This window comes from Penicillium soppii (assembly GCF_028829465.1).
Source record: "Penicillium soppii strain IBT 18220 chromosome Unknown utg000006l, whole genome shotgun sequence".
Taxonomy (NCBI): Eukaryota; Fungi; Ascomycota; class Eurotiomycetes; order Eurotiales; family Aspergillaceae; genus Penicillium; species Penicillium soppii.
This window is the reverse complement of record NW_026643236.1, coordinates 4,791,990-4,808,581: the sequence shown is the minus strand read 5'-3', so window position 1 is coordinate 4,808,581 and position 16,592 is coordinate 4,791,990. Positions and strand designations below refer to the sequence as shown.

At 47.5% G+C, this 16,592-nt stretch overlaps 7 protein-coding genes across 7 annotated transcripts; 6 read left to right on the top strand and 1 right to left on the bottom strand.

Annotated features, from left to right (window-relative positions):
• Positions 1–470: 470 nt before the first annotated feature.
• Positions 471–6,372, top strand: N7529_009205 (putative MFS transporter; the record flags this gene model as incomplete). Its single annotated transcript, XM_057244732.1, has 13 exons — positions 471–556; positions 615–791; positions 845–958; positions 1,014–1,038; positions 1,105–1,277; positions 1,332–1,775; positions 1,833–2,160; positions 2,575–2,877; positions 2,929–2,997; positions 3,062–3,748; positions 4,067–4,239; positions 4,301–4,449; positions 4,502–6,372. The coding sequence occupies 13 exons, from the start codon at positions 471–473 to the stop codon at positions 6,370–6,372; spliced, it is 4,599 nt and encodes a 1,532-aa protein (XP_057096270.1).
• A 531-nt stretch (positions 6,373–6,903) lies between these two features.
• Positions 6,904–8,750, top strand: N7529_009204 (putative MFS multidrug transporter; the record flags this gene model as incomplete). The annotated part of the gene is made up of 5 exons (XM_057244731.1): positions 6,904–7,054; positions 7,114–7,208; positions 7,266–7,748; positions 7,799–8,160; positions 8,216–8,750. 5 exons carry the CDS (start codon positions 6,904–6,906, stop codon positions 8,748–8,750), a joined length of 1,626 nt encoding a protein of 541 aa, XP_057096269.1.
• Positions 8,751–8,978: 228 nt separating this feature from the next.
• tfb5 (TFIIH complex subunit TFB5) lies at positions 8,979–9,308 on the top strand (the record flags this gene model as incomplete). The annotated part of the gene is made up of 3 exons (XM_057244730.1): positions 8,979–8,997; positions 9,054–9,205; positions 9,261–9,308. The coding sequence occupies 3 exons, from the start codon at positions 8,979–8,981 to the stop codon at positions 9,306–9,308; spliced, it is 219 nt and encodes a 72-aa protein (XP_057096268.1).
• Positions 9,309–10,162: 854 nt separating this feature from the next.
• On the top strand, positions 10,163–10,672 carry N7529_009202 (Hsp20/alpha crystallin family protein; the record flags this gene model as incomplete). Its single annotated transcript, XM_057244729.1, has 1 exon — positions 10,163–10,672. One exon carries the CDS (start codon positions 10,163–10,165, stop codon positions 10,670–10,672), a length of 510 nt encoding a protein of 169 aa, XP_057096267.1.
• Positions 10,673–11,192: 520 nt separating this feature from the next.
• On the top strand, positions 11,193–12,083 carry N7529_009201 (enoyl-CoA hydratase/isomerase family protein; the record flags this gene model as incomplete). Its single annotated transcript, XM_057244728.1, has 2 exons — positions 11,193–11,305; positions 11,351–12,083. 2 exons carry the CDS (start codon positions 11,193–11,195, stop codon positions 12,081–12,083), a joined length of 846 nt encoding a protein of 281 aa, XP_057096266.1.
• A 542-nt stretch (positions 12,084–12,625) lies between these two features.
• On the top strand, positions 12,626–13,478 carry N7529_009200 (rhamnogalacturonan acetylesterase RgaE; the record flags this gene model as incomplete). Its single annotated transcript, XM_057244727.1, has 3 exons — positions 12,626–12,737; positions 12,783–13,160; positions 13,216–13,478. 3 exons carry the CDS (start codon positions 12,626–12,628, stop codon positions 13,476–13,478), a joined length of 753 nt encoding a protein of 250 aa, XP_057096265.1.
• Positions 13,479–13,937: 459 nt separating this feature from the next.
• On the bottom strand, positions 13,938–16,412 carry N7529_009199 (isochorismatase family protein family; the record flags this gene model as incomplete). The annotated part of the gene is made up of 1 exon (XM_057244726.1): positions 13,938–16,412. The coding sequence occupies one exon, from the start codon at positions 16,410–16,412 to the stop codon at positions 13,938–13,940; it is 2,475 nt and encodes an 824-aa protein (XP_057096264.1).
• Positions 16,413–16,592: the final 180 nt, after the last annotated feature.

Here is a 16,592-nt window from a genome sequence, read left to right as displayed (position 1 = left end):
AGTTGAGCTTCAACTTGATAATCATCGTGAATTCCCTGCGACTCGGAATGAGATGTCCCGAATCTGGGCCGCTTCCCCGCGCTTATTGCAACGAAAGAAAGTCCTCCCCCAAACAGCCAATAATGAGACAGGTCGAGACACATCTACAGATAATTTCTTTAAAATCTGGGGATAACAACTCCACTCCCCCACGGGGTTCAATCCCCATTTTCGGAGATGCGCCGATGCACCTGATTCTGTTCAAGGGTGCATTTGGGCATGCTGCAATTGATTTATAACGCAAGATCCTGTCCCATGATCCAAGACGTCTGAAATCTCCGGCCTCCAATCTCGCACAGTTCTCCGACGTGGAAAATTTAGCAGATGAACAAGTCGGATACCAGAAGAAGCCCGATCAAAAGGGAGGTGTTCTCGAACAAGATGCTCTCTACCAAGCTTATGCTTCCAAAACTCCAGAATGGCATCAGGACATGACCCGACGTCTACTCCGAAAGGTTGACTGGCATCTCTTGCCGTTTCTTATCCTCATGTATCTTCTAAACTTCTTGGATAGAAAGTAAGTGAATTCGCTACGAAACACATGCTGCTGTCATAAGAACTGATATCGTCTTTAGCAACTTGTCTCAGGCTCGTTTGGGTACACTTGAAGAAGACCTTGGTATGGAGGGTACGGATTACAATCTCGCCACAAGTATTCTTTTTGTCGGATACCTCTTGATGCAACTTCCGTCCAACTTGCTTCTCACTCGAGTTCGGCCCTCGCTTTTTCTTGGTATCGCAATGGCTATCTGGTAGGACACTGCTCTACCATCAACGAACAACCATAATACTCATCAACGCATAGGGGTGTTATCTCCGCCTGTCAGGCAGCCATCATTTCATTTTCGGGGCTCATTGTCACACGATTCTTCCTCGGGTTTGTTGAAGCGCCTTTCTTTCCAGGTGCCGTCATGCTAATGTGAGCCTATATGCAAGACACTACCGCTTGGAAATTGCTAACCTGTTGCTTGTAGGTCAAGTTGGTATACCCGACAGGAGGTAATTAGGCAACCCATTCACCATTGTAGTTTTTGTTTAGTGTTTGCGTCTAATTTGGTCGTGCAGCTGAGCCATCGAATCGCCTGGTTTTATGCCGGAAGCTCCTTAGCCAATGCGTTTGGTGGTCTCATCGGGGCAGGTGTTCTAGGTAATCTTGATGGTGCGCAAGGCATCTCTGGATGGAGATGGCTTTTTATCATCGAGGGAAGCATCACTGTGGGGATATCCCTTCTTGCAGCGTAAGTTTCATACAAAGCCAGCTCTCCCAGCCCCAGTAACCTGAAGGTCTGCAGAATCTTCCTGCCAAATTACCCTGCTTCGACCTCATGGTTAGATGAACAGGAACAGGCATACGCACAATGGCGTCTGCTGCATGACGCAGGAGAGGCTGACGAGGTTGGCTCAGCCAGTATCAAAGAGGCACTGGCCCTGGTCTTTGCAGACAAGCGCATTTACCTTTTCATCTTACTTCAACATGTTTCCCTCCTGTCTCAAAATTTCCAATATTTCTTCCCGACGATTGTGCAGACCCTTGGATATGGCAATGTGGAGACTCTTCTCATCACCGCGCCAGTGTGGATTGCTACCTTCTTTATCTCACTGCTGGTCACATGGACGTCGGGCAAGACCAACGATCGCAGTATACATATCATTTGTTTGATGATGGTCAGCGTGGTAGGATGTGTTATCTGTACTGCTACAACCAACATCGGTGCCAAATTTTTTGCCATGTTTCTGTAAGTTATCCCTTTCTAGTTCCTCAGTATTTTGTTTTTGGCTCTAATTCTGATCAGGATGCCCATGGGAGCCGTATCGGCCTACCAAATTATCATTGCTTGGGTAGCTAATTCCTTCCCTCGGCCTTTGGTCAAACGTTCTGCTGCGATTGCCGTGGCAAACATGATCGGCAACACTGCTTCAATCTATGGTAGTTACATGTGGCCATCGTCTTCAGGGCCCCGATATATCCCCGGAGGCAGTGCGACGGCTACTATAGCTTTCCTAGTCGCTGTGATTTCATTCGTCATTCGTCTCGTTCATGTTCATATGAACAAGCAGCTGGATGAGATTGAGCCTTCTGACGATGCGCAACCTTCGGATCCAAGTGACCTGGAAACCCGTGTAATTGGGTTCCGCTATATCCTTTAGTAGCAATTAGTACCATACTGAGGTTTAGAAGGAATAGTGAGGTATATAGAATGAGTTGAGTCCAAATATATTGGCTGTACTGGACTTGATACATTGTTCAAATTGGAGCGGGGTTCCTCAGTCGCCATCACAACCCAATCAAAGTCATCTTCAATTTCATTTCTTTCCTTCGGTTTCGACTATTTATTCGGAGTCTTTTTCTTTCTTCTTTCTCCTTTTTCCTTAGATCTCGCTTCTTTCCTCACATTCACTCCAACTGAATCTCAACCGCGACGATCAAAGTCTGAGAACCTTGAACCACAGTCCAGGTCACGCCATAGCATTGTTTGTGCATTCAAAATGGTAGGATCTTAAATCAAAGCCTATTACCCTTACTAATTTGAGTAGTCCAGCACACATTTTACTTCCATTCCTATTCTAGATTTTTCGCAAGCATTATCCTCATCCAAACCAATTTTTCTAGCAAACCTGCGCGAGGCTCTTGTGAACGTAGGCTTTTTCTATCTTCGAAATGCACCTGTGCCGACCGAAATACAAGAGAAATTTACCGCGAAGGCCATAGAGCTCTTCCAGTTGCCATTGGAAAAGAAAATTGAGATTGAAATGGTAAATAGTCCACATTTTTTGGGCTATTCAAGACTTGGTGCAGAGATCACAGCCTTAAAACCTGATCATCGTGAACAATTTGACGTAGGTTCTCTTTCCAAAGTATCTCGTGAATACCACTGATCACTTGATAAGTTTGCAACCGAGCTTCCAGCACCTGGCCCAGATGAGCCTTTGTATAGAAACGTTGTTGGTCCTAACCAGGTAAGATTATGTTCTTGTTGCATACGAATCTTTGATCCTACAGACTAATTGAATTTTCCATCAGTGGCCTGACGAAGAAGCAATCCCAGGATTTCGTGAGGCATTGGAAACGTACTTGTCTGAAGTGAGCCATTTAGCAGGCTTATTCCCGGGCCTAATTGCAGAGGCATTGGGTCTCCCGCCAACTGCATTGGACGAGGTCTTCGATAGTCCCCAACAACACAAACTGAAGCTGATTAAATATCCCCCTCCACCTGCATCCAGTAATGATAGTTCTGGATTTCAAGGCGTTGGACCTCATAAAGATTCCGGATTCCTCACATTTCTTCTACAAGGGACACCTCATCATGGTCTCGAGGTCCAAAATAAGACAGGAACGTGGATCTCTGCCCCACCCCTCCCTGGGACGTTGGTGATCAACATTGGCCGTTCACTGGAAGCTTTGACTGGAGGGATCTGCACAGCAACGACCCATCGTGTAAGCTTACGCCCAGAGAACTTCCAAACCAGTGACGGCTCTCTGGGTCCAAGATTCTCCTTTCCAGTCTTTCAGGGAGTGAGCCTTGACATTTCTGCCGATAAAATATCTTTGAAGATACCAGATCATATTCGAGCCTTGGGTAAGGACGACAAGGTCAAATCGGATGCAGAGGCAACTTTCAACGACATGTTTCGCGGGTGCATCGGACAAGGGACTTTTGTTGCTCGGGTGACCAGTCACCAAGATGTCGGAGAACGATGGTACCCAGAGGTATTAGAGAAGGCATTGAAAGGCCAAAAGGATTTTCTTACTTGAACTTTGTTCTATGCAAATGTATACAAATGTGTTTATTGACGTGCATATCCCCACGCGATTCAGGCGACCAGCGTGGTATGCGGGAGTTGCAGTGCGGGGGAAAATGCAACAACAAATAATTACAGAGCCCATTTTACATATGTACTTTCACTTCGTACATCCCTCAAATCCAAGTACTTTGTTTATTTTTTACTTGTTTCTCTTCTAGACATATTCGACATGCGGTGGATCAAGTCTCTACTGTGGTTTTATGGCACAACTACGATCGCCCAGTCCACTGAGGGGATCTCCAATCTTGTAAAGCGACGACTACCAGAACACATCGATAACTTTCGGTTTATTCTTGATGCCAATCTCACTGGCGATTATGATTCCTATATCGTAACAAGTTCCCTTAATGGTACGATCTCGGTCAAGGGTAACTCCCTGAGCGCTTTATCTTCAGGGTAATATGATCGGTCCAATCTCTCTTTATATTCATTCAATAATGCTAATATCATTTTTCAGTTTACATCGGTACCTCACCGATGTCGTTCATGTCGATATCTACTGGTTTATTGGTAGTCGACTAAATGTCGCGCCATCCAAACTACCTAATTTAACTGAGCCGATTCGTGGATTCAGCACGGTTCCTTGGAGATATCATTTCAATACAGGTACGCTATGTCTTCATTGGTCAGATGGGTCACAATAACTGACAGTTCTGAGTAACTTTCTCATACACCACTGCCTTTTGGACATGGGAAGATTGGGAGTCGCAACTTGACTGGATGGCTCTACGTGGTGTCAACCTACCCCTTGCCTGGGTTGGCCAAGAAAAGATTATCGTCGAAGTTTTCCGCGAAATTGGCGTCACCGATGCAGAGCTTGCCACTTTCCTCAGTGGTCCAGCGTTTCAAGCCTGGAATCGATTCGGCAATATCCAAGGCTCCTGGCATGGCGATCTTCCGGAGTCATGGATTGATGAACAATTTGAACTACAGAAGAAGATTATTCATCGCATGGTAGAACTCGGGATGACCCCAGTATTACCGGCCTTTACTGGGTTTGTTCCTTCCAATATCACCCGCGTTCTACCAAATGCAAATGTGGTTCGGGGGTCTCAATGGGGTGGCTTTCCCATTCAATATACCAACGACACATTCCTCGAACCATTCGATGATCACTTTGCAGAGCTCCAAAAAAGGTTTATTGTCAAGCAACAAGCAGCTTACGGCAATATCAGCCATGTCTACACCCTCGATCAGTACAATGAGAACGACCCTTACTCTGGTGACCTGGATTACTTGCGGAACGTCACGCAAAACACATGGCGCAGCTTAAAGCAGGTCGATCCCTATGCCATATGGATGATGCAAGGCTGGCTCTTCTACGCGAACTCAAATTTCTGGACCAATGAACGAGTAGAAGCATACCTTTCTGGTGTGGAGTCGAATGACGATATGTTGATCTTGGATCTCTTCTCGGAATCCATTCCACAGTGGAGACGAACAAACTCCTATTATGGAAAGCCCTGGATTTGGTGCCAGCTACACAACTTCGGGGGCAGTATGGGATTATACGGACAGATCCAAAATTTGACACAAAATGCGACCCAGGCTCGGATCGAGTCTCCGTCGATGGTCGGATACGGTCTCAGTATGGAGGGTCAAGAGGGAAATGAGATCGTCTATGACTTGCTTCTTGACCAAGCATGGTCTCAATCTCCATTGGATACGCAGCACTACTTTCATAAATGGGTGACGAGCCGGTATGCTGGCCAAAACAAGATCCCAGATGGGCTTTACGGGGCCTGGGAATTGATGCGACAGACCGTTTACAACAACACAAACCTTACGACTTTGGCCGTCGCAAAGTCCATTGTTGATATTGAGCCGAAACTTTGGGATTTAGCTGATGTGGTTGGTACACATGGAACAACCGTCAACTATGCACCCTCACTCCTGGTACATGCATGGCAGCTAATGTATCGGGCGACAAAGGAAGAACCAGGATTATGGTCCAATCCAGCTTATCAGCATGACATGGTGGATGTAACTCGTCAAGTCCTGGACAACGCATTTATCCCGATATACTCAGATCTAGTGGAATCCTACAACAAATCTCGCTCCACGCCAGCCAACTTTGCACAAAAGGGAAAAGTCCTCATTCAACTTCTAACAGATCTCGACTCAGTCCTTCTTACCAATCGAAATTTTCGCCTTTCAACGTGGATTGATTCAGCACGGTCTTGGGCGCACGGGAACAAAACTGATGAAGCATATTTCGAATACAACGCGCGCAATCAAATCACTCTATGGGGACCAAATGGAGAAATTTCCGACTATGCCTCCAAACAATGGGGCGGGCTTGTATTTTCATACTATATACCACGCTGGAGTATCTTTATTGAGTACTTGAAGTCCACGCCAAGTACATCATTCAATGTCACTGAACTACACGCAAAGCTACGGATGTTCGAGTCCCAGTGGCAGGATGAGACTTGGTCTGCTCCTGAGCCTACTGGAAATCAGGATAATTTGAAAATTGTTCTGGACCAGGTCGTGCATGATTGGCCATCTGTGTTTGGTCTGAGGTGATGTTCAACTTTGTGGTTTTCTGTTCCATGGTTTCTAAGCAATGGACCCTTATCTTGGATTGTTTGATAGATCCCTGGGCAAAGTTCAATTTACACTATATATGTAGCTAAAGCCATTCCATGAATATTACTGACGATATATACCTAGGTATTTTAGGATGTCTAGATCTCTTATTTATTGAAGTTTTCCCATAAACGAGGTTAAAACTAACATTCTAGATATGTTTCTTGGTATTAGGCACTGGAATCATATACACTATCCATGGAGAAACGAAGGCGCACTTAGAGCAGTATCATTCAAACGCTTCCAAGGTTGCACCTGCAGAATATATAATAACTTGTTTACTGGAGAATTGTCTTCTGGGCAATTGGAACCCCCGCAATCCACAATAGTTTCAGCTTATCGCGTGCAAAACTGATTATAAATGCACATCCGCCTATCTCCGACACGATACAGGGTCCCGAGGTCAACATTCCCAACATTTTGTCTCGTGCATTTGGGCAATGCTAGAGAGTATTATTCGAATTCGCCATGGCACAACGGCCAGCATCGTTGTCTGAAGAGACACCTCTCATTACTGCAAATCCCCAATATTCACAAGATGAAGAAACGCAAAAGGGTGTGAGCTTCTCAAGGGGATTGCTGGTTCTTATATTTATGGGCCTACTCATTTTTATTCAAGGTTAGCTTTAAATGGGAGCTCTAGACAATTTCAATGGACTCATATAAGGCAATTGACAGCTACCAACATGTCAATGATGACCACGGCACAATCCGATATTGCAGCTGAGTTCGATGCATTTGCAGAGGCATCCTGGTTTACCTCTGCGTACTTGGTATATCCATCCAAAATGCTGTTATTGCCTCATCCTGAAGTCTAATGTATTGTCAAGATTGCTATGTCTAGTATCACACCATTGGCGGGAAGATTCTCGCAGATATTCACCCCACGCATCTACGTGATCTTCTCAACGACCGTGCTTTCAATTGGTCTATTCATTAGTGCTGCTGCACCAAATCTCCGAACCTTCCTCGTTGGACGAGCAATCACAGGTTGCGGCAGTGGAGGGTTGATGAGCACATCCATAATCTTGGTTCTCGAAATGGCAAGCAAGAAACGACGAGGGCTATGCATAGGGCTGATCAATTGCGGATATACCACCGGTGTCGCATCAGGCGCAGTACTAGCTGGATTGATAACTCCCACATTAGGCTGGCGTGTGATATTTTGGATGCAGGCTCCGGTCGCTTTGCTTCTTGGGCCACTTTTGTTTTTGACAATTCCCAAGCCATCTGGGGATACCGCACGGCCATTTGAAATGCAACAGCTGCTGCACAGTCTTGCACGCGTGGACTACGCTGGAGCAATCACACTGGTATGAAGATGTCTTTCCCGCATCGTCTCAATGCTGACAGCTGGCTCTAGACAATATCCGTGGTTCTCTTTCTCACAAGTCTGGCGTCTGCGGAGATCATCCTTTGGCCCATATTGGTGTCTTTGGTGTTCTTAATTACGTTCTTAGTGGTTGAATTTCAATGGACCACTGAACCCATCATCCCAGTCAAAGTCCTAAAAGCTCGCAGTGTCCTGATGACATGTCTGGCAGGCCTCGGTCTGATGATGGCTCGGTGGTCTGTTCTATTTTTCACTCCAGTGTATGCCATGGCCGTGCGAGGATGGTCGCCGGCATCAGCCGGACTGATCCTAGTTCCGACGAACGTTGGCTTTGGCTTGGGAGGGCTGCTCGTGGGATGGTTGCATATTCGGCAAACCGGCAGTTACTATTGGTAAGACTTGTCACCATGGTCGCTTAGAACATCTGATCTAATAGCGGTGGTATAGTTCCTGTCTCATCATCTTCGTTTGTTTCGCACTCGCAACATTAGGACTTTCCTTCATGTCAACAACAGATTCGCCGGTGGTCATCTACATCGGCACCACGTTCCTGAACGGGCTTTTCTCCGGTGCGCTGATGAATTATACACTCTCCCATCTGCTGCATCTCACCAACCCAGACGTGCACTACATTATCACAGCCCTGGTAGCAATGTCTCGAGGCTTTGCAGGAAGCTTTGGGTCCGCTGTGGGAGGAGGGTTCTTCGCCCGAGTGCTCAAAAGTTCTCTCGAAACAGGCTTCACCTCCCACAACCTGCCACAACAACCTGAACTTGTGCGTAAGTTGCTCGGCAGTCCAACTCTCGTAACTCATCTAGTTGGTGCAGAGCGGCTTGTAGCTATCGAGAGCTATACGCATGCTGTGAGGATGCTGTTCTTGGCAGGAAGTATTGTGGCATTGGGCGCAACTGTTGTTCAGGCCGGGGTTGGATGGACTTCGGATGTTGATAAGAGGCATATGGACTGGGACATCGAGGATTGAATCGGAGGTTTTTTGTAAACAGTCATAGCTATGAGAACAATAAATAATGAGGCCGATAGGAAAATGTAAATGATTGAAGTCGAAGGATAGATAGTCGGATGGCGGAGCGCGTTCCAGGCCGCCCGGATGTCTTGGCGTAAGTTCAAGCGTCCCCATCCAGCTCTAACATTTTTCCCCCCATCACTCTCTCTTTATCTACCTCCAAGCAACATAACATCCTGTTATAAGATGCCCCGTGCCGTTCGAGGTTGGAATCCTTTGATATTCACCTGATCTCGGTTGCTAACCCTGTTTTCTCCACAGGTCTCCTGATTGAATGCGATCCTTCGATCAAATCCATGATCCTCAAGTACGACGAAGAGCGCCATGACTACATAGTGGAGGATTTAGATGATGAGAATCACCTTGTCATCAAAGAGAGCCAGCTGCAGAATCTGAAGGTTCGCCTAGACCAGGTATGTTTTTTTTATGTACCGTCCAAGTCCAACGACTTGCTCATAAATCTGGCAGGACCTTGATGAGAAGATCATGCAGCTGGATGAATCCGAATCCGAATAGGCTGGGAATACGCCCTTCGATTGATCGAGACCCCACACAAGCTCTGCCCACAAATTGAAGCCAGCAATAATTAGATATGACCCATTCAGCAAGTCAACACCAAACCCACGCAGCACCGCCATGAAAATCAGAATTGGGACCTATCTACCGGACTTATATTTTAAGCTGGCTACCAAGCTGGATATCAAACCTTGTGTGGTAATCAGACCAATGCCTGTCATCCTCTAGCCACTGATCCCGGGGCCATGTGCGACTGTCTTTACCAATTTTGCCGATTGACCGACTGGCCAGAGCTTGGTCGCTTCAGAAAGAGAACACTTATATGATTGGAAGGTCAGGATTTGGGTGGCAAACGAAGCAGTGCTGTGTGGGATTGATGGTAGCTGTGAAACAAGTCATGTTGCACTTCACTCCAGCTGTATTCCCTTACTATTGGCCCTGAGCAGGTTCTAAGGTTAACGAAAATAAATGACCTCAAACTTGGAAATGTCTAGAACATACCAAAAATGCACAGCATCTTCTATTGAGTCAAGTTTCTGTTCTTTTGCTACAATATTGTATATTGTCGTCATGTCACGTGATCGATGCTAGAAGCATCTAGGCAATTGGAGAAGCTACGACCAGTTGCTGGAAGTGACAAGCGACTTCCTTCTTTGTTGGTGGCATGGTAGATGGTAGCACCGTCCGGATGTTTGTATCCTTCTAATGGAAGGAGCACTGGGTATATAAGGTCCCTCAACTCCAGCTCAACTTTCTTTCTCCATCAACAACTCAACAACTCAACTTCTACAAAGCTCTTCAAAGCTCTACAAACATCAACTTTTCAATCACTTCAATTTCGAACAACTACCACCATGTCTCTCTTCCGTACTAGTTTCCCTGGCTCTGGCGACTTCGCCCCTCTCTTCCGTCTACTTGATGACTACGACGTCCACCGTTCCGCTCGCAACCAGCCTGCGTCTCAGTCCTTCTCTCCTCGCTTTGATGTCCACGAGACTGATGAAGCCTATCACCTGGATGGCGAGCTCCCTGGCGTTGACCAGAAGGACATCAACATCGAGTTCTCCGACCACCAGACTCTTGTTGTGAAGGGTCGCACCGAGCACGAGCACCGTACTTCTGACGCTCAGGGATCCACCGAGGATTCTGAGCAGATCGATTCCAAGACCGATTCCAAGACCGACTCCAAGCCCACTCGTCGCTTCTGGGCCACTGAGCGCTCTGTCGGCGAATTCCAGCGCACCTTCACTTTCCCGACTCGTGTTGACCAGGACAATGTCAAGGCCAGCCTGAAGAACGGCATCCTGTCTGTCACTGTTCCCAAGACTACTGCCGCTGCCACCAAGAAGATCACCATTGAGTAAATGGTGTCTCGGTTTTACATCCACGGCTTTATGCCCACGTCTGCACACGAATTACGAAATTTGAAATTTGAAATTTGATCGTTTTGCAATGGAACTTGGGCATATGGCACATCTGTTTTGAAATTTTTCATCTGTTTTGAAGCTCCTCTATCTTTTAATTTTACCTTAATCAATCCAAGTTCCTCTTTCATGATCACAAATCCTTTAAATGTTCTTAGTCCGTACTATATAGCTGTCTTGTGGAGCCTCGGCACGTGAAAATGTGGAAATGCTCATTCTGTAAATGTATGCAAGTAGTATCTCATAAGGAATAGAATCCTGATGTATAGAATAACGTAACCCAGTTACTATTTGATCGGAGAATACATGGATATCTAAATTGGGAGAATAGCATTCAAAGTACATACATATGTACTTGGGTGACATCAGTGGTTTATTGAGTGCCGAGGTCCATTTTGACAACAGCCGCGACCCTTTTATACTCCTCTCTGCGCACTTGAACATTCACACATCCCTCAATATGGCTGACGACTACTCTTTTGAATATTTCACTGTGCGACTTCCCTCCGACCATAAATATGTGGCTCATGTGGAGATTAATCGCCCGGAAAGGTTGAATGCCTTTATCGAAGTGTAAGTACGCAGGACTTGGTTTTGAACTCCGCTGATAATCTTTAGGATGTGGTTAAATATGGCCAAGATCTTCAATAAGCTCTCCATAGATCCTAATGTCCGTGCGATCGTCCTCAGTGGCGCCGGAGACAAGGCGTTCACCGCCGGGCTAGACGTGAAGGCGGCTTCTGAGGGCCTGTTGTCATCAGAGACAAGCACGGACCCAGCCCGAAAGGCGGCCGCTCTCCGTCGTCACATTTCCGAATTCCAGGATTGCATCAGCGCAGTTGAGCGCTGCGAGAAACCCATCGTGGTCGCTCTCCATGGATTTTCTCTGGGACTCGCCATCGACCTGGCAACAGCAACGGATGTGCGTATCTGCTCTCGCGACTCCCGATTCGCCGTCAAGGAGGTGGATATCGGACTTGCAGCAGACATTGGCACCCTGAGCCGACTTCCCAAGGTAGTCGGGAATTTCGGGTGGGTAAAGGAAGTGGCATTGACAGCGCGCGAGTTCGGAGCAGAGGAAGCGCTGCGTGTTGGATTCGTGAATGCAGTCTATGACAATCGTGCGGCTACAGTTGCAGCTGCCCTCAAGCTTGCTACTTTGATGGCCAGCAAAAGTCCCGTGGCTGTACAGGGAACCAAGGAGATCCTCAACTACTCGCGCGACCATTCTGTACAGGATGGACTACGATATACAAGCGTGTGGAATAGCGCGGCTTTGCAAACGCAGGATGTATCAGCTGCTCTACTCTCGGGGCTACAGAAGCGTGCTCCAACATTTGAGAAGCTATAGAGCTTCGGTCACTGTCCGGAATTTTACTGTTCCTCTTATATCCCACTGTATAGTTATATGGTTAAAACAATCTAGCTGAATATTCAACGCCATCAGTTACATGATTTCCCGTGTCTTTGCCAAGGATTTAATTTGAAGCACAAGGGGGGTCCCATATCCACATCTACATGAAGTATTCGGAGAATCTTCATGAAATGCGAACGACTTTTAACATATTTTGTCAAGTCCGTGGCCAAGATGGACTGCCGATGTTTATTTTCGCTAAAATTCAACTTCCATGAATCAAAATCACCGACGATCACCGCTTCTCCGCACTTTGAAGGCGCCTTCGTTCGTCTTTGTCAGGGCACCTGCATATCCGCTCCCCCGAACACCATGAAACTCGGAGAGCTTCACAATTCGGACATGTATACTCCGCTGATACTGTCACTTTTTCCACGTATCTTAGATATCTCTTGGTGTGGTTTTGAACTATAAAATCGAAAATATGTCATTCACAAAGAGCTATCCACTTCCATCTACAACCGAACATTCCTCTCATCATGAAATTTGCAGCTCTTCTTTCGACTCTGGTTCCCAGCACGCTGGGTGCAACTATCTACCTAGCAGGTGATTCGACTATGGCAAAAGGTGGTGGCGGTTCCAGCACAGCAGGTATGTTTTATCCTTCTTTCGATCAGATCATACTAACGCATCCAGGCTGGGGCGAATACGTCACGCCATATACCTCCCTCACAGTATCGAACCAAGCCATCGCAGGTCGCAGCGCACGCTCATACAACCGTGAGGGGCGTTTCAACGCGATTGCGGACGTAGTCCAGTCCGGAGATTGGGTGATTATCGAGTTTGGGCACAACGACGGAGGCTCACTCACACCAACGGACAATGGACGCACCGATTGCTCTGGAACAGGAAACGAGACATGCAGCACTACCTACAATGGGGTTGCGGAGACGGTGCTCACCTTCGGTGCCTATATCGAGGCCGCAACGAAGAAGTACCTGGCTAAGGGAGCCAATGTCATTATCAGCTCACAAACACCCAACAACCCATGGGAGACAGGAAGCTATGTCTACTGTACGTTATCCGGAATACTCGCTCTGGTGGTAACTAATCATATTCTTCATGGCAGCTCCATCCCGCTTCGTAGGATACGCCCAGACAGCCGCTGCTAACGCCGGGGTTCCGTACATCGACCACGGTGCTTATGTCGCCAATATATACAAGACCCTGGGTCTGACTACTGTTGATGCGTACTTCCCGCTAGACCACACACATACCAGTCCTGCTGGAGCGTCTGTTGTGGCGCAGGCCTTCTTCAAGGCGGTTGTATGTGGAAATGTTGCGCTTAAGAACTCCCTGAGTACTACCTCTTTCCCTGGTTCTTGTCTTTGAATCAACGGCAAAGGATGTACATACATGTGTAGATTTCAATGTATAGTTCTTTTCTATATGGACTTCTGTTGAATGTCTTGCGGTCGAAGTATTGTACAAGTCACTTCTCACATATCCTCCCTGGACCCTCAATATATATACATCCATGGATAGTTCCTAGGATAGCTCTAAGCATTCTGTATCACTCTAGAATCCGACATTTGATTCTTGTCGAGTCCTGACCAGCAGGCGGTCCTAGGACAAGTCTTCTCCTCATTACACAAACCAAGTTCGAGAGTCTATAAATGTACAGCAAGTTAAAAAATTTAGGCAGGAATGATCTGATCCAAAAGTGCAGTGGCTGTATTCTCAATCCCTCAAATATATGCATTGGCCAAAAGACGTACAATAAAAGTAAAATTTGCTTGGTATCAGTAGCCATTCAAATGTTTCCATGAACACAAGATCCTAAGCCTTGCTTCACTTTTCCAAAATAGATCGAATGATTCCTCGATTTTCAACTCGGTGGTAATATTGATTGACACTCGGGTATTGAGGATCCAATGCACCTTGTGTGTGGAGGATTTCCCGCAGAATCGGCCAAAGAGAACAGTCATCAATGGTGAACGCATTACCTCCTAGGTAATTTTGCCCTTGGAGGGTACGCTCCCAATCATCGAACCCAAACTCAAACGAGCTAGCATGGTTAGAGCATCGGTGTTCTCGCCAGTGCATCAGGAACTTGTCAATTGCTGGCAAGTAGTTGCCACCACGCAACGCCTCGACACCCGGCCGAGTGGACTCTACGGATCGCTGAGCCAGATGTGAAAGGATAGCAGAGTCGCCCGCGACTGTGATTCCATTAATGTCTTCGTATAGTGGCTTTGATTGTTCAAATTGATCCAGCTCATTGTTAGCAACCACTTCGTACCGAACACCATTTTCTCCTAGACCGATGCACACGCGCAGATCAGCTACGGGGTCTCCACTGAGGATCAGCCGTGCTGTCGATGCAGTCACAAAGTTAACCACATCAAAGCCTCCGCCGTATACGGCATCCCAGTCGAATTCAGTGGCACGGTTTTCCTGGCCAAATGCACCAATAAGTCGTTCGGTTTCAGTAGGGTCCCCATGGACCACTGCGCGGGCCTGATCTAATGTCTTACTGACGGCACCTTGGCCCCAGATGATGTTAGCCACTGGGTCAATGAACGTGCCAATATGCCGGAAAGTAAGAGAGATGCGCTGGCCGCCGAAAGCTTGCTCTTCGGCAGATTTGGTCGTATCAGGACGTTTGTCAGCCCGGATGCCATGAAGCCATCGCATATTTGTTTGCGGGCCCAGGACAAAAAGCGACTTGTGTGGAAGAGGCACGCGCTGCGATATCCGACTTGGTTCCGTTCCTTCTCCAGACTGAGACGCCGAGATCTTAGTGCGAAGGACCATAACACGCTCGGCACCTAGGCTGACATTGCAAATGAAAGATCCTCGTACAATATCCAATGTTTTGTCTGAGTGCTCCGAGATGCGATCTTGGCCGTCACGGTAAAGTTGAATAAGTACATGGTTCAACGGGTGACCCAGTATCTGCTCAACAGCAACGCGCACTTCATCCACAGCAGGTGTAAATGGTTTAAACGGCGGCGACTCATCTGCTGGGTGGCGGTAGATCGGTATAGCGCCATCAGATTGAGTTTGGCCTTGGACTGCAACCAATCGTGGAACCTGGCCGGATAGATGGTACATCTTTTGCCAGTCTACCTCTGCCTTGATACGCTCGAAAGACTCCTCTGAGAGATTGACATCACGCACGACGCGAGAGTCGCCCTCTCCAATGGTTGCTTGAGGGACAGGAGCAGAAGCAGAAGCAGGAGCAGCAGTAGAAGTAGGGATCTTCGCAGACTGGTGTACAGGTTCTCGGTCGGTCTCAGCACGAGGCCGAACTGTAGAGGGTTGCGCGGGGTCTCGGCGTTTGGGACGGCGGACGCGTGCGCGCACCGGCTTCTTCTCTTCCACTGGACCTCGCGCCTCAGCGCGCTTCGCGCGAGTTATAGAAGCAAACCCTGATACACTGGATTCATCCGGATCCTGCTGCTCTTCGGTTGGAGATGTGTCTCCTGTGTTCCATACTTCCAGTCCATCCATTATTGTCTCGAGACCAGCCGTAGCTGCTGACCTCTTTGGCTGTGGCTGTGGTGCACCCTGGCGAGCAATTGCCTCAGTCTCATCCCAGTCCAACTCTTGAATGAGTTCCCGGGCGGTGATACCAGTTGCGCCAAGAATATCCGCCATGCGTCGCATTGCTTCCTGGTGGCGCTGAAAATCCCGGAATCCCAAGCAGTCTTCCACTAAAGTTACCGAGAACCCATTGCGGACGGCATCTAAAGCGGTCGCAAACACGGACACATTGGATAGGGATCCACAGAGGTATAGCTCGGTGACGAAACGCGTTCGAAAAGATAGTACAAGACCTGGTGACTCCAAAGCAGAGTAGCCCGTCTTGTCCATCACGGTGTCATGCTGGGCATTGATGGCGGCAAGGATAGGTGCAGGGAATTGATATCCCGTTGTTTGTGGGACACAACAATGCGACGGATCTGCAGAGAGAAAAGCTTCCGGATCGATAGGCTCAGGTGTATCACGATCCGAACCGACTTCAATGATATCCGAATGGGAAATCTTCTTTCTGCGCGGCGGTTCTCGCTCCAGTACAATGCGGTCGCCGAAGTCCCAATCTATGATAGATTGGGGGGAATCATACTGAGATCGGACCCAGACTACGTCTCCGACCTGACGAAAAGCGGATGCTAATTGTGGGAGGGTCTCGAGGATATCGGCTGTATTGGGGATATGTAAAGCACCCGAGGGACGAACGAAATCATTTTGAAAGTCTAGCAATAGCAATGCTTTACGGGTTTGAATAGTGGGTAAATCCCCGAATGAGAAGATACTCATCCTTGGATGCGAAAAGAGTTGAGGAGGTTATGTTGACAGTGGGGGGGGGGGGGGGGGGGGGGGGGCGGAGTGTGGCAATACTATTTTTTGTCCGGGGCTTTCTTAGGCCTGGCTATGTGCGGAGTACATTGTACCTATATTGTAGCTAGCTATATTGTGTCTATGGAATCTAGATTCTTT